At 43.5% G+C, this 13,927-nt stretch overlaps 1 protein-coding gene across 3 annotated transcripts in view; it reads left to right on the top strand.

Moving 5' to 3' along the window:
• Positions 1-13,927, top strand: part of Chd2 (chromodomain helicase DNA binding protein 2) — an 80,303-nt gene that overhangs the window by 3,885 nt on the left and 62,491 nt on the right. For 2 of the 3 annotated variants that reach the window (XM_042698491.1, XM_042698490.1), the window contains exons 1-2: positions 309-516; positions 12,425-12,656. In XM_042698491.1, coding sequence (XP_042554425.1) covers positions 428-516; positions 12,425-12,656 — 321 coding nt within the window. In that variant the 5' untranslated portion in view covers positions 309-427. Of the gene's footprint in view, positions 1-308; positions 517-12,424; positions 12,657-13,927 lie in introns of those variants that run through there. The other variant, XM_042698492.1, reaches the window with a different exon arrangement.

Here is a 13,927-nt window from a genome sequence, read left to right as displayed (position 1 = left end):
TCCCGCCTCCGTGACGTCACCCCGCCCAGCGTGGGGAGGGGAGCGCCGCGACGCCGGCGTGCGTGCGTGCATGCGCGTGCGCGTGTTGCCCGGCGAGCTGCCCGCGGGGAAGCCCCGCGCGCTGGCCGGAACTTTCCGGTGGGCGGTGGCGTCGGCTCCCGGGCAGGTTTTGGTCGTGAGGCGGCTGGCGTGTGCCCTTCCTCCCTCCCTCGGGGCCGTCTGTGGAGAGGCGAGGCGAGGAAACCGGCCCTGGCGCTGGCATTTCCGCCGCCCTCCCCGCTCCCTTAGCCGGGTCCGCCCCGCGCCCTCCGCCCCGCGCGGAGCCGCTTCCGAGGCGCGGGACTTCCGTTCTGTCACCATTGACGGAAACCGTTTCCCGCTGGAGGGGGGTCGGCAGGCCGCCCTCCGGGTGTGAGGCCGGCGGCCCATGGCTCGCCAGGCCGGGGAGGAGTTCGTGAACCTGCCCCGGTGCCTGTTCACCTGGTGCCACTCCTTCCTCCCGGGAGGCAGACTCAGGTCAGTACGGACGGTGACCGCCAACCACCAAGCACCGCCGGCCGGGCACCCAGCGCGTGTGGTGACCACCAGCACCCAGCACCAGCACCCGCTGGCGCGGGACCCAGAACCCTCCAAAAGTGCCCGCACCCGCCCGCGCCGCGCCGCGCGCGCCCGCAGCACCCCAAGCCGGCATCCGACGCTGGTCCGCACCGGCTGCGGGCGGGAGCACGCGCGCCCGCGCCCGGAGCAGAGGCCGCCGGGCGCCCTCCCCAGCAGGCCCCAGCCTGGGCCGCCGCCGCTCCTTCACTTCTTTAAAAATGGACCCAGTGTTGGACACAGGCGTGCAGCTGGGCACAGGTGGCTGACACCTGTAAGCTGCTCCGGCTGAGATCTGAGGATCCCAGCTCGAAACCAGCCCAGGCCATAGAATGTCCACGAGACTCCTCTCCAGTTACTCAGCAGAAAGCCAGAAGGGGAGCTTTCTGGCTCAAGTGGTGTAGCGTCAGCCTTGAGAAAAATAGCCAAGGAGCAGCATCCAGTCCTTTGAGTTCAAGCTCCCGCACTTGCACCAACAAGCAAACCCCACAACTCCCCTCCCCCCAAAAAAGAAAAAACAACCTTCCACTGCCACCAAAACCAAAACAGAAACCCAAACAACAACAAAAACAACAGGCATGGGCCACTTGAGTGTACATAGAGATGCTTTCTTGGGCATATTCCAACTTTCTGAAAAGGGTAAACTCACTATAATAGTGTTTGTAAGTTCTTGTAGCATAGGTTTACTGGCAGGAATTCTTTGGAACACTTGTGGAAATTGGCTGAACAATTGGATCTCAAGTATATGTATAGAAGTGTACATGAAGATTGTACACGTGATGTTTACGATTGCGAACCAAAATGTATTCCCTAGAAAATAACACCCTTGCAGACTTAAATACTTGTAAGGATTTCAATGGCTGCTGTGGTTTTCCCCATTTTACTTGTGCTTTGGAGGTAAGGGGATTTGAACTCACCCTTAATGCTTGTTTGGCAGGTTTTTCATCACTTGAGACACACCCCCAGCTCTGGTTTCCAACACTTACCTCTTTTTTTTTTTCCCCCAAATTTTAAAATTGTATCTGTCATTAGCGGAAGAAAGTAACCTGAGCTCCCTTTCAGTGCATGAAAACTGAATTATTAAATTTTTAGTATTTGCTAATATGTCCATAAGTTTTTAAGTGTGGGGATAGAATTAGACACATTGTATTTATACTTGGGAATATACACATATCTATTTCATGCAACACGCTTTAGCTCAATCTTCTTCATGAGTTAAAAATGTGTATTTACAGATACAGCAATTTATTCACGAACTGTTGGCAAGCCTTGTAGAGCTAATTAACATTTTAAAACTTTTTAGGCCCCTCCCCTAAGTTCTTTCCCTCCCCCTCTCCTTCTCTCTGTCTTTTCCCCTCCTTCTTAGTTTCCCCAGTGTAGAAGAATCCTTGGACTGGCAGGGAAAGAATAGTGATTAATAGTTTGGTATGTGTATTCTCTTTTATAGATGCAGTTTCTAGTTATTTGATTCATTAGTGACTAACACCTTTTGTACAGAATAAATCAGTGTATATGGAGTTTAAATTTAACAAGTTCTAGTATACCTTGTTGCTTGAGTGAATAGGGAAGGGTAACTTCTACTGGAAACTCAGAATTTGCGCTTTACAGCGACATCTGAAACTGAAAGGCTGCTCCGGATTTCACCTGTAATTTCCACATTCATGTCTCATTTCTCACACTTGTTTTACATTCATTTCCCCAATAATTTCTCCCCAGAATTTGGTGCAGCGAACTTGTGCCTAAGTTAAAAAATAGAATGCTAGTAATTTTGTTCTTTTTTTTTTTTTTTTTTTTCCCCATGGCTGTGAGCTGTTCTTAAACCTTTTCCTAACAGCCTTTGAACTCAGATGACTTCCTGGAAGAGGTGTAACTTTAACAAAGGGTAGTTATAAAAGAAAAATCACCTGAGTTATTTTGTTAGCTTACCTATCTAAAAAATTTAGACCTTTTCCTAACAGCCTTTGAACTCAGTTGGCTTCCAGGAAGTGGTGTTAACTTTAACAAAGGGTAGTTAAAATTACCTGAGTTATTTTAGTAGCTTGCCTATCTTGAGTGATGTCATTATAGCTGAGTAACTCCCCTCCCGCATTCCAGCCTGACTGGCTAAGCTCCCATTGTGGTCTAAGTACTTGTGTTCGTGGTTTAGAGTTATTAGTGTAAAGCCAGAATAAGTACAGTTTGACCCAATCATCTCAGGTGCTGGTCCTATTTTATATTGTAATCTGTAATGTAGCACAGTGCTAGGTATACAGGTTGTAGGTCTGTCATGGCCTTTGATTCTACTCAAAAACTTCAACTGGGACAAGAGACAAATATAAATACCTAAAATGCATGGAGAGTATGAGGTGGGCCCTGGGTCTTCCTGAAACAAACGATGGCTGGCTACCCAATGACATGTTTTTGGAAATAGTTTCAGTTTAGCATTTGTTTCTCAACACTTCCGGTTATGGGTCGTGTATTTTGGTCATGCATCTGGTAGTTCAGACACTTTCTGGGTTGTATTTCACGCTGAAAGGTATATTTCAGTTCCCTTTCCTGGAGTCCTTGTAGCTTGGAAAGAGTCTATTCCCTTCGATTTAAGGGCTCTTAGATAAGGAGGCTGCCTGGCTAATCCTGTTCCTGGTTTTACATTTCAGGGTCTTATCATCAGTCATCTTTTTATTGGGCACAGACTGTGTGTGTGTGTGTGTGTGTGTGTGTGTGTGTGTGTACATGGTTGGATTTGATTTGGGGAGGTGTGGGGCAGTACTGGAGTTTGGACTCAATCTTACCTGGCAGGTCCAGTACCACCCCCCCCCCCTTCCTCCCCCCCACCAGCCAGGTCCTGACCTTATTTTGCTTTAGATAGTTTTCAGATAAGGTTTCTGTCAGGAGTTTTTGCCTTGGGCCAAGGACCTTTGCCTCCAGAGTAGCTGGAATTACCAACATACCTACCGTGCCAAGCCCCTGAGAAACTTCTCATTTAAAGATGTAAATGATGTTAATTATCCTTGGGTGTTCAGACTAAAATACAGTATCCCGAACGAAGCTCGTAGTGTAGACCTTATCACATTGGAAGTACTCAATGCAAGTCACTGTTCACATTGTTTTATTGTTGCTGCTTTACTGTTTCCCCCTCCTGCCTTTCTGTGTTTAAAGTGCCTTTTTTTTTTTTTTTTTGGGGTGCTGAGCTTTGCTTGAGGATGGTAGAGGTTGTCCTTGATTACTAAAGCAGTCTTTTTTTTTTTTTTTTTAAGGTGAATAATGGTTGAGATTGGAGAGAATGACTTTGGGAGGTTAGGTCTGTTTTATACTTAATCTCCAATACAATTTTTCTGAACTGTGACAGTTTCTTAACATGAATCACCTCTGTTCACATAGTAGATAACCCACAAAACTGGTTTACCGTCTCTCTGCCTTAGTTCTCTCAAGCTGTTGGAAGTAGGAAGGCAGAAAAAAAAAAGTCTTTTCATCCTGAATCCTGTCATGCAATGCTGCTTGTATATAAATTGAACAGCAACAATATATATAATCAACACAATCAGCCTAAATCTAATTGTGTGTTAGCCTTAGTGTGCAGATTTTTTTCTCTTCCTCTTCCTTTCCCGTTCGGTTTACGAATTTGTTGCCATCTACTTTTTTTATTCAATTTAGTTATAATTTACCTTTTTTTTTTCCCTCTTCAATTTCAGGCCTTAGCTTTACAAAATGTCAATGTAGCCATGGTGGCTCATGCCTGTAATAGTAGCTCCTCAGGAGGCTGAGATCTGAGGATGGCACTTCAAACCCACCCTGGGCAGGAAACTCCTGAGCCTCTTTATTTCCAATTAATACCAAAAAAAGCCAGAGATGGAATAAAAGCTCAGGGATAGCAATTCAAGCACAAAAAACAAACAACAATATTAATATCCAGCCCCTTTTTCCAGATTTAAATTTTAAAAGCTTTCCTAGCTTATGCTTCCCTAGATTGACTGGGGCTCAGTGTTCCAAATCTTCCCTTGGTGCACTTTCTGGTCTTACATCCTTTGTCCAGTTTCACTTTCTTTCATTTATTTCCTTGGTCTTTGACGGTAGGTATTAGGGCTCGAACTTGGTGCCCTGGTTGCTAGGCAAGAGCTCCGCCACTCAAGCCACCTTGTATAGATAGAGTGTTGGGACTTTTGCTTGGTGCTGGCTGAGATTTCCATCTTCCTATGCCTCCCATGAATCTTGGAGTTCTGGAAATAAAGGTAGGACAGAGTTTTGGGACTGATGAAAGGAAGTGAAAGAACTTTTGTTTAAAATGTCATCCTACAGAATGGCTTTAGACATTTCTAGGATGTGTATGTGAAAGATGTGTACTTTTCACTCAACGGTTTTATTTTCTCTCTGTCAGTGATGGGGCTTGAACTCTGGGCCTGGGCATTGTCCCTGAGCTCTTTTGCTCAAGGCTAGCCCTCTAGGACTTTGAGCCACAACCCAGTTCTGATTTTCTGGTGGTTAATTAATTGGAGAGAAAAGTCTCATGGACTTTCTTGCCGGGGCTTGCTTTGAACTGCAATCCTCTAAGAAACTAGATTGCAGGCATCAGCCACTGGTGTCAGGCTTTTTTTTTTTTTTTAAACTGTATATTAACTAAGCAACGAGGAAGTAATTTAAAAGTGATGTTTGTCATTCCACAGTGAGTTGTAAATTGTTTCTAGTGTTAAAGTGACTTAATGATTTTTAGAAAACCTCTTAGGTTATCTCATTCAAATGGTGTATTGCTAAGTCTCATAATGCCTAACAGCTGCCAATTTGTGTTTTCAATTTTAACTAATGAAGGAATTTTATTTTATTTTATTTTGTCAGTTGGGGCTTGAACTCTGGACCTGGGTGCTGCCCTGAGCTCTTCAGCTCAAGGCAAGCACTCTTAACACAGTGCCACTTCTGGTTTTCTGGTGGTTTATTGGAGATAAAAGTCTCACAGACTTTCCTACCTGGGCTGGATTTGAACCATGATCTTAGATCTCAGCCTCCTTAGTAACTAGGATTATAAAGGCATGAGCCACCGGCACCCAGCCCATGAAGGAAATTTTATTTTGTGCATATTTTATAGGAAAAACATGCCAAGGTAAATTTACTTTTATTGCTTATTTTGCAACACACATTATTTCAAGAATCTATATATTTATATATGTATATATATTTCTTTTTCCTTTTCCTTTTCCTTTTTTTTCCTTTATGAGGGTCTTTTTTTTTTTTTGGTCGGCCGTTGGGCTTGAACTCTGGGCTTGGGCGCTGTCCCTGTGCTCTTCAGTTCAAGGTAAGTGCTCTATCGCCACAGTGCCACTTCTGGTTTTCTAGTGATTTATTGGCGATAAGAGTCTCATGGACTTTTCTGCCGGGCTGGCTTTGAACCGTGATCCTCAGACCTACTTCCTGAGTAGCCAGGATTACAGGCATGAGCCACCAATGCCTGGCTTATGAGGGTCATTTTATATGAGGGTCAGTATAGCAGAAATACTACTGATTCTCTTAAGGTTGGTTAATAACATCACAGTTTACCAAGAGTTGCCTTCCTTTGAAGACCTGTGGGTGCTCCTGGGTCCTGCTGAGCTCTTCCAGTCACACCCAAGGCAAAACGGTTGAGTATCTACCAAAGATTGGAAGATGCTCATCAAGTTTGCTGATGCTGGTTCGACTTGTTTTGCCTTTTGGCAGAGTGTCAAGTCAGTGGATGAGAGCCACTGAGATGGTCTCAATGAATGAAAAAATCAAGACATGATGCTGTTGGAGAAGCCAGCCAGCCAGCAGTCACAGGCCTGTTGCTCTGAAAGCCTGTGTCTGCTAGAGCTTCACTTCTGCTGTTCATTTGTGAGGCCTTCCCAAGTTTATGAAGAGATCTAATTATCATTCCCATGTAATTAGAAACTTGAAGCAGAAGGGGAGGAAATAGCAGTAGTCTGTGGTTGTTTGGTCTGGCAGTTAGTTCTAGGCTTGCCTATGCATTTTGATAGCAATTAATTGCATCATTTTGTTGGGGAAGAGCAAGGAGATAGGTGGAAAAGATAGTGAAAGTGGGAGACATTTTATACTTTTGCTGCTCTTAAACTTACAAGTTTTAAAGAAACAAACAAATGCGCAATGCATCAGGTTCTTACCATCAGAGGCCAGGATTTTATTTTGCATCAGTTTCCTCTGAAAATGTAGCCCCTGAAGAGATTGGGAGGAGGGGCGGGTAGGTTTCTAATTTATTTGTTCATTTACTTTTTAAATTGGCTTTTATTAGTTGTGCAGGGGACTTTTCATTGTTACATCTCTGCATGTGTTTATACTGTGTTCCAGTCGGTTTGACCCCCTTAATCACACTCTGGGCACCCTTCTCCCTTGGGGATAGGGAAGAATTTTAGAAAGGAGGAAAGATGGATGGTCTGGAGGTACTGGAGACCTCCAGAAAACTTAGTCTTCCTGCAGGTGGACGGAGCACCACCTGTGCACTTTGGATTTGGTTAGGGTTTGTGTGTGTGTGTGTGTGTGTGTGTGTGTGTGTGTGTGTGTGTGTGTGTGTGTGTGTGTGTGTGTGTCTGTCTGTCTGTCTGTCTATCTGTCTGCCGGTCCTGAGGCTTGAACTCTGGGCCTGGGTGTTTTCCTGAGCTCCTATTGCTTAAGGCTAGCACTTTTATACATGAGATATGGCGTTTAACTGCCTGAGCTGGCTTTGAACGGCGATCTTCAGATCTTGGCCTCCAGAGTAGCTAGGATTACAGGCATGAGCCACCAGTGTTGGCCTTGGTTAGAATTTTTGAAAAAACTGTTCTGCATTGTCCTTAGCTTAGCACCCGTGGAAATGGAATAAAATCATGCCTTCAAAACAGTGGCTTTCAGGTTACAACATTGTTAGTTTTTGCATTGGTAGAGATTTTTTTGGTTGTTACTACAAGGGACAAAGGTGCTACTGGCATCCACTGGGCAGAGGTGCAGGATACTGCTACCTCCTCTGCCAAAAGGCCAGTCCTCTCCCTAACCCAACATGTCACACTACGGACACAGTGTTCATTACTGTGAATGTTTGTGCTTGCAGCCCCTTGCCTTTGATTCTTTCCTGTGACCTGATTATGGAACCCCCTCTTTATAGGACTGTGGGCATAGGCTTCACATTTTATGTTGGAGCTTCTAGTTAGGCCATTTGATCTCCCTTAAAGTTTGAAGTGGCTGTAAACACCACCTGTCTTACAGAACTCTAAAAATTATAGCCTCCAAAGTAGCTAATAAGGAAAGCAGAATCATAGGGCTTAAAAGGATTGCTTGTTCTTATTTAGTATTCTAAATGTAAATACTTTGTTTGAGAGGGTTAGTTATACCTAGTTATTAATGGATTCCAGGGGAACTTTTTCGACTTCAACTGCTTTTCACAGCTTGGCTCTCTCCTTTTTATACTATACTAAGAGTCTTTAATATATAATACACTGCCTGATCCTGATGAGGTATGCAATTGCAAGATGGTTCAAGATTGAAATCTGATGTATTTGTTGTATCTCCCTGATTACCGGAGACTTACATAAGTTTATTGGTTATTTTAATTTCTGTCTCATTTCAAAATATTTATTTGAGTCTATATTCACATGTATACATTCAAATAAATAGTATATGTTGAATATAGATTCATATATCAAAATATATGTTAAATATATACAAATATACATCAAGTATTTTTTTTAAATATACTAGAATATGAATTGTATATTCTAATGAATGTATTAAATATATTCAAATAAATAACACATTCTCAAGTAAATATATATTCAAGTTAATATGTATATGCACACCACACGCACAAACACACTTTTTGCCAGTCCTGGGCTTGTACTCAGGGCCTCGGAACTGTTCCTGAGCTGCTTTTTTTGCTCAGGGCTAGCGCTCTATCTACCACTTGAGCTATAGCACCACTTTCGACTTTTTCTGTGTATGTGGTACCGAGGAATCCAGTCCAGGCTTCATGCATGAAGGCAAGCACTCCACTATTTTTTTTTTTTTTTTGTCAGTCATGGGGCTTGAACTCTGGGCCTGGGCGCTGTCCCTCAGCTCTTCAGCTCAAGGCGAGCGCTCTACCACTTGAGCTACAGCGCCACTTCCAAGCACTCTACTATTAAGCCACATTCCCATTTCTTTTTTTTGGTCAGTTGTGGGCTTGAACTCGGCTTGGGCGCTGTCCCTGCACTCTTCAGCTCAAGGCAAGCGCTCTACCACTTGAACCACAGTGCCACTTCCGGTATTCTACTGGTTTGTTGGAATAAGAGTCTCACAGACTTTTCTGTCTGGGCTGGCTTTGAACTGTGATCCTCACATCTTAGCCTCCTCAGTAGGTAGGATTACAGGCATGAGCCACTGGTGCCCGGCTCCCATTTCTGTACACACACACACACACACACACACACACACACACACACACACACACACACACGTTTTGTTTTGAGACAGTGTCTCTATATAGCCTGGGCTATCCTCCAACTCAGATCTTCCTGTTAGTGTTGTGATTATAGGTGTACACTACCACCTTGTATGGCTATATCTAATATTCTGTATTTTAATAACCTTACCTTTCCTTTCTCTATTTTAAAAGTAGTTTTGGAGTTTGAGTTTGGTAGAGACTATGCTCTACCACGTGAACCACACACCTTCAGCCCTTTTTGCTTAGTATGCCCTTGTTTAAGTAGAGTCTTGGGATTCCCCCCTCCTCCCCAGCAAGCCTGGATAGAGACCCTCCTATTTATGCTTTCCCTAGTAGGAAAGGTAGACAGGCGAGCCTCCATGCCCCACCCACCACACCTCTCTTGCTGTTTGTTGAGATGGGGGTCTTGATTTTTTTGCTTATGTTGACTTCAGTTTTTACCAGTGTGAAGCTGGCTTTAGTTCCATTATTTTAAACGTAGGAATGACTGAGAAGGAATAGTTGCACATTATTAGCTTGTCCATCAGATTCTGTAATTCAGACTGGAATGGCATCTTTTAACACCCTGGGGCTTTGTCTTTACAGGATTTATTGTAGGGATTAGACACTTTATATATCGTAGATATAAATTCATGATAAACATTACCTATTGGTGATACAAGCTTAGTCTGGAAATATGTTCTGTTATAGATGTGCTTTGTGTTTTTCCAGATTTTGCTTTTGCCAGCAAAATACTCAGATTCTGCCAAGTAGTTCAGCCATTTTGTAAGTTGTTAGGAAAATAAACACCACACAGCACTGAAATGGCTGGCTGCTCTTTGTACAGAGAGAACCCACAGGCCTGCTGTTTTAATGGAATATTGCCATGCTGCCCCCTTGTGGCCTTTTAGAAAATAGGAAAAACAGAAGAGTAAGCCTTTTTAAGGCTTTCAAAACCAAGTTACTAGAAATGTTTAATTGCTCCATTGTTGCCGGTTTCAGAAAGCATTTTTAAAGCATACTAATTCCTTTTTATCCACATGTGAAATGTTAAAACTCCCTCCCCCTCAGATCACATATTACACTTAACAAAACTGCAGAGGTTAAAGAGGCTCCCCAACTCAGGGCTATATGAGAAATTCATGTGTCTAGCCTCTCTGTGGACTTGGTACATGTGATGATGTGTTTATTGGCACAAATAAATGAGCAGTTCATGCCTGCTTTATGGTGTGCTGGCAGGTGGTTAATTTTTTGTGTACATAAACAAGGTGTGGAGTAATTTTGTTTTGGCACGTGCACTCAAGAGTAGCTTCGGTGGAGTGCCGGGGACTCACGCCTGTCATCCTAGCTACTCAGGAGGCTGAGATCTGAGGATCATGGTTCAAAGCCAGGCTGGGCAGGAAAAGCTGTGAAACTCACTCAGAAAACCGGAAGTGGCACGGTGGCTCAAGGGGTAGAGCACTAGCCTTGAACTGAAGAGCTGAAGGATAGCACCCAGGCCCAGAGTTCAAGCCCCATGACTGACAAAAAAAAAAAAAGAGTAGCTTAGGTCTAAATGTATTGCATTTCGGAATAGAGTGGGTTAGAGTTCCCACACAGGCTTAGAGCTGTGTTGTACACGTCCTGAGGGAACCTGAGCGTTCCGTGATGCCTAACTGACTCGTGGGAACTTCTTAAGACAGAGCCCCTTTCAGTACCCTCCCCCAGTAGAAAGCTGAAAGGCCCCTCATGGCAGTTGTTACTTGGACCAGTCCTGGTTTCCAGTGTGCTTGCCTGTTTTGCCTGTCTGTTGGCAGACTTCCAACTTTGTCAATTGGTGTGACTTCTGGCTCGGAAGACACAGCACAGGGTTGGTAAATAGGAAGTTCCTTGTTCTCCTGCTCCTTTTAGGCCCACACCACACATGCCTTTTCTTTCTTTCTTGTTTTGGTTGCTTGTCCTGAAGCTGAAACTCAGGGCCTGAGCACTGTCCCTGAGCTTTTTTTTTGTTTTTTTTTTTTTTTTAGTAGGTTGTGGGGCTTGAACTCTGGGCCTGAGCGCTGTCCCTCAGCTCTTCAGCTCAAGGCGAGTGCTCTACCGCTTGAGCCACAGCGCCACTTCTGGTTTTCTAGTAGTTTATTGGAGGTAAGAGTCTCATGGACTTTCCTGCCCAGGCTGACTTTGACCGTGATCCTCAGATCTCAGCCTCTTGAGTAGCTAGGATTATAGGCGTGAGCCACCAGTGCCTGGTGGTCCCTGAGCTTTTTAACTTAAGGGTTGTACACCATCACTTGAGCTGTAGCTCCACTTGAAGCTTTTTTGTGGTTTGTTGGAGATAAGAGTCTCACTGACTTTCCTGCCTGGGCTGGGTTTGAACCATGATCCTCAGATCTCAGCCTCCTGACTAGCTAGGATGACAGGTTTGAGCCACTAGTACCTGGCAAGGAGGAAGGAGAGGGGAGCTGTGGAGGCAAGAGGCAGTCTTTATCACATTATCAATCTCAGAGTCTGGATTCTTGTTTGAGGCAGGCCCTCCGGATTGAGGCTAATGTGCATATATGTTTATAAAGCTCCCAGAATGAGTCCAATTTGCAACTGTTGCTGAAAGCTATTGGTTGGATAATTACAACCAGACTGCATTCTTCCTTTTTGGGTTACATGCTTTAGTTTGGTTTCTTGTGATTCTGTTTTTGCCCTACGGGAAATGATAGATGTGGATGAGACATAGGATTCATATCAGTCTGGTTTTAGATTAAGATTCAGAAAGGTACAGTGGAGAGTTCCCTAACTACTCTTAAAAAAAAATATTTTATAGCCGGGTGCCAGGGACTCACGCCTGTTATCCTAGCTACTCAGGAGGCTGAGATTTGAGGATCATGGTTCAAAGCCAGCCTAGGCAGGAAACTAGGCACAAAACTGGAAGTGGCGCTGTAGCTTAAGTGATAGAGCGCTTGCTTTGAGCTGAAGAGCTGAGGGACAGCACTCAGGCCCAGAGTTCAAGCCCCATGACTGACAAAAAAAAAAAGAAAGAAAGAAAGAAAAAAATATTATTTGTTTATTATTTGGTTCTGAGGAATTGAACCCAGGGTTTCATGCATGCTAGGCTAGCACTCAACCACTAAGCCACACACCCAGCCCCCCCTTAACTACTCTCCAGCTTTATTTTTTTCTTTAGAAGAGAACTGTATTATGTCTGTGTTCTCTAAGAGTATTTGTAAAAGAACTCATGTATATTAGTTACCTGGTATATGAAATCTTAAGCATTATTTGCAGTATGAGACTATAAACATGAATTTGAAATTCTTGGTCTTAGGTTACTAAAATGACCACTGGCTGACATTTTACCATGAAGAGTATTTGAATCTTATGGCAGTTCTTAAATGTTTTTATCTCTGTGTGTGTGTGTGTGTGTGTGTGTGTGTGTGTGTGTGTGTGTCCCTGTCTGCCTGCCTGCCTGCCTGTGTGTCTCTCTTCTCAATTAAGTCACTCAGCCTCTGAGGAAGCTTCGGGTTCAGACTCGGGCAGCCAGTCCGAGAGTGAACAGGGCAGCGATCCTGGAAGTGGACATGGCAGCGAATCCAATAGCAGCTCGGAGTCCTCGGAGAGCCAGTCAGAGTCTGAGAGCGAATCAGCAGGTTCTAAGTCCCAGCCAGTCCTTCCAGAGGCCAAAGAGAAGCCAGCATCCAAGAAGGAACGGATAGCTGATGTGAAGAAGGTATCTCCATTTCGTCCAACATAAATGAGCTGCGAATTAGGACCAGCTAGCAGACCTTTATTTCCTGTGAACACTCTAGTGTATCTCGATATAAACACCGTGGCTACCTCTCTAATGAAGCACTTGATCTCTGCCCTGATCTCTGCTCTACTGGACTGATAAAGTTAATAACATAGATCTTTAAGGGAAATACTCAAGCCATCCAATCATAGGGGGAAAGGCACACTTTTAAAATTTTAGGCTTTAACTTTTAAAAAAGTTAAAAACTCATTGTACTAATTTCAGAGAGAAATAATTGACAGTTAATGGCAATTATTTTGATTATAGATTGAAGCTGCAAAACTTGGTGATAGTTGTGATTTACTTACAAACTTACTAAACTCAGAAATTTGTCCTCCAGGCATGTGGCACAAGGCCTCGCTCAGCAGTACTCAGTGTCTAGTGCTTGAGCCTGGCTTCCCCTGTACACGTGGCCAGTGCTCCTTCAGAAGGCTAACACAAGCAAACTCCCTAAGTATGATTATCTTCCTTCTAGTAGGAAGTTATTGACACAAACAATGACAAGGAAACAGAAGCCATGATTTGTACTTATAAAATGGTGTGAAACCTTAGTTGACACTTGAGGATTCCTGACTCATGTCTCGAATCTGTTTAACTTTGTTTAAGAAAATAATGGAGAGTTAAGAAATGATAGAAAGCTTGCTTTCTATCATTTGGATTTGCATTCTGAGCATGTGAGGTGTTGGATTATTCAGTAATTAGCACTAAAAGTAAATAGAATGTCAAGATGAAATTACATCTTTAGACAGAAATATTCTTTTTTTTTTCTGGTCCTGGAACTTGAACTCTAAGCCTGGGTACTGTCCCTGAGCTTCTTTTTGTTCAAGGCAAGCACTCTACCACTTGAGCCACAGCACCACTTGAGTAGTTTATTGGAGATTAGAGTCTCAAGGAATTTCCTGTCGAGGCTGGCTTCGAATTGAGATACTCTGATCTCGGCCTCCTGAGTAGTTAGGATTACAGCCACCAGCTCCTGGCTGTAAAATTATATTTTAATGACAAGTCAGCAAGATACCTTTATAGTTTAATAACCATTAAATAATGAAAGACATTGTTGAACTTTGTGTTCTAGGATAGTAATGACTATTCTGTTTAAATATAATACTTCAATTAAAAAATATCAAAATAGCCCTTTCAATATCTAGTTATTTGAGTGCTCTGGAACTGAGGTAAATGTTCTGTTAGTGAAAATAGTAAATGTGGGTCAAGAG

Source organism: Dipodomys spectabilis, unplaced genomic scaffold, assembly GCF_019054845.1.
Source record: "Dipodomys spectabilis isolate Male_0828 unplaced genomic scaffold, ASM1905484v1 ptg000233l, whole genome shotgun sequence".
In the NCBI taxonomy this organism is placed as follows: domain Eukaryota; kingdom Metazoa; phylum Chordata; class Mammalia; order Rodentia; family Heteromyidae; genus Dipodomys; species Dipodomys spectabilis.
The sequence above is the reverse complement of the archived record's forward strand: the minus strand, read 5'-3'. Positions and strand labels throughout refer to the sequence as shown.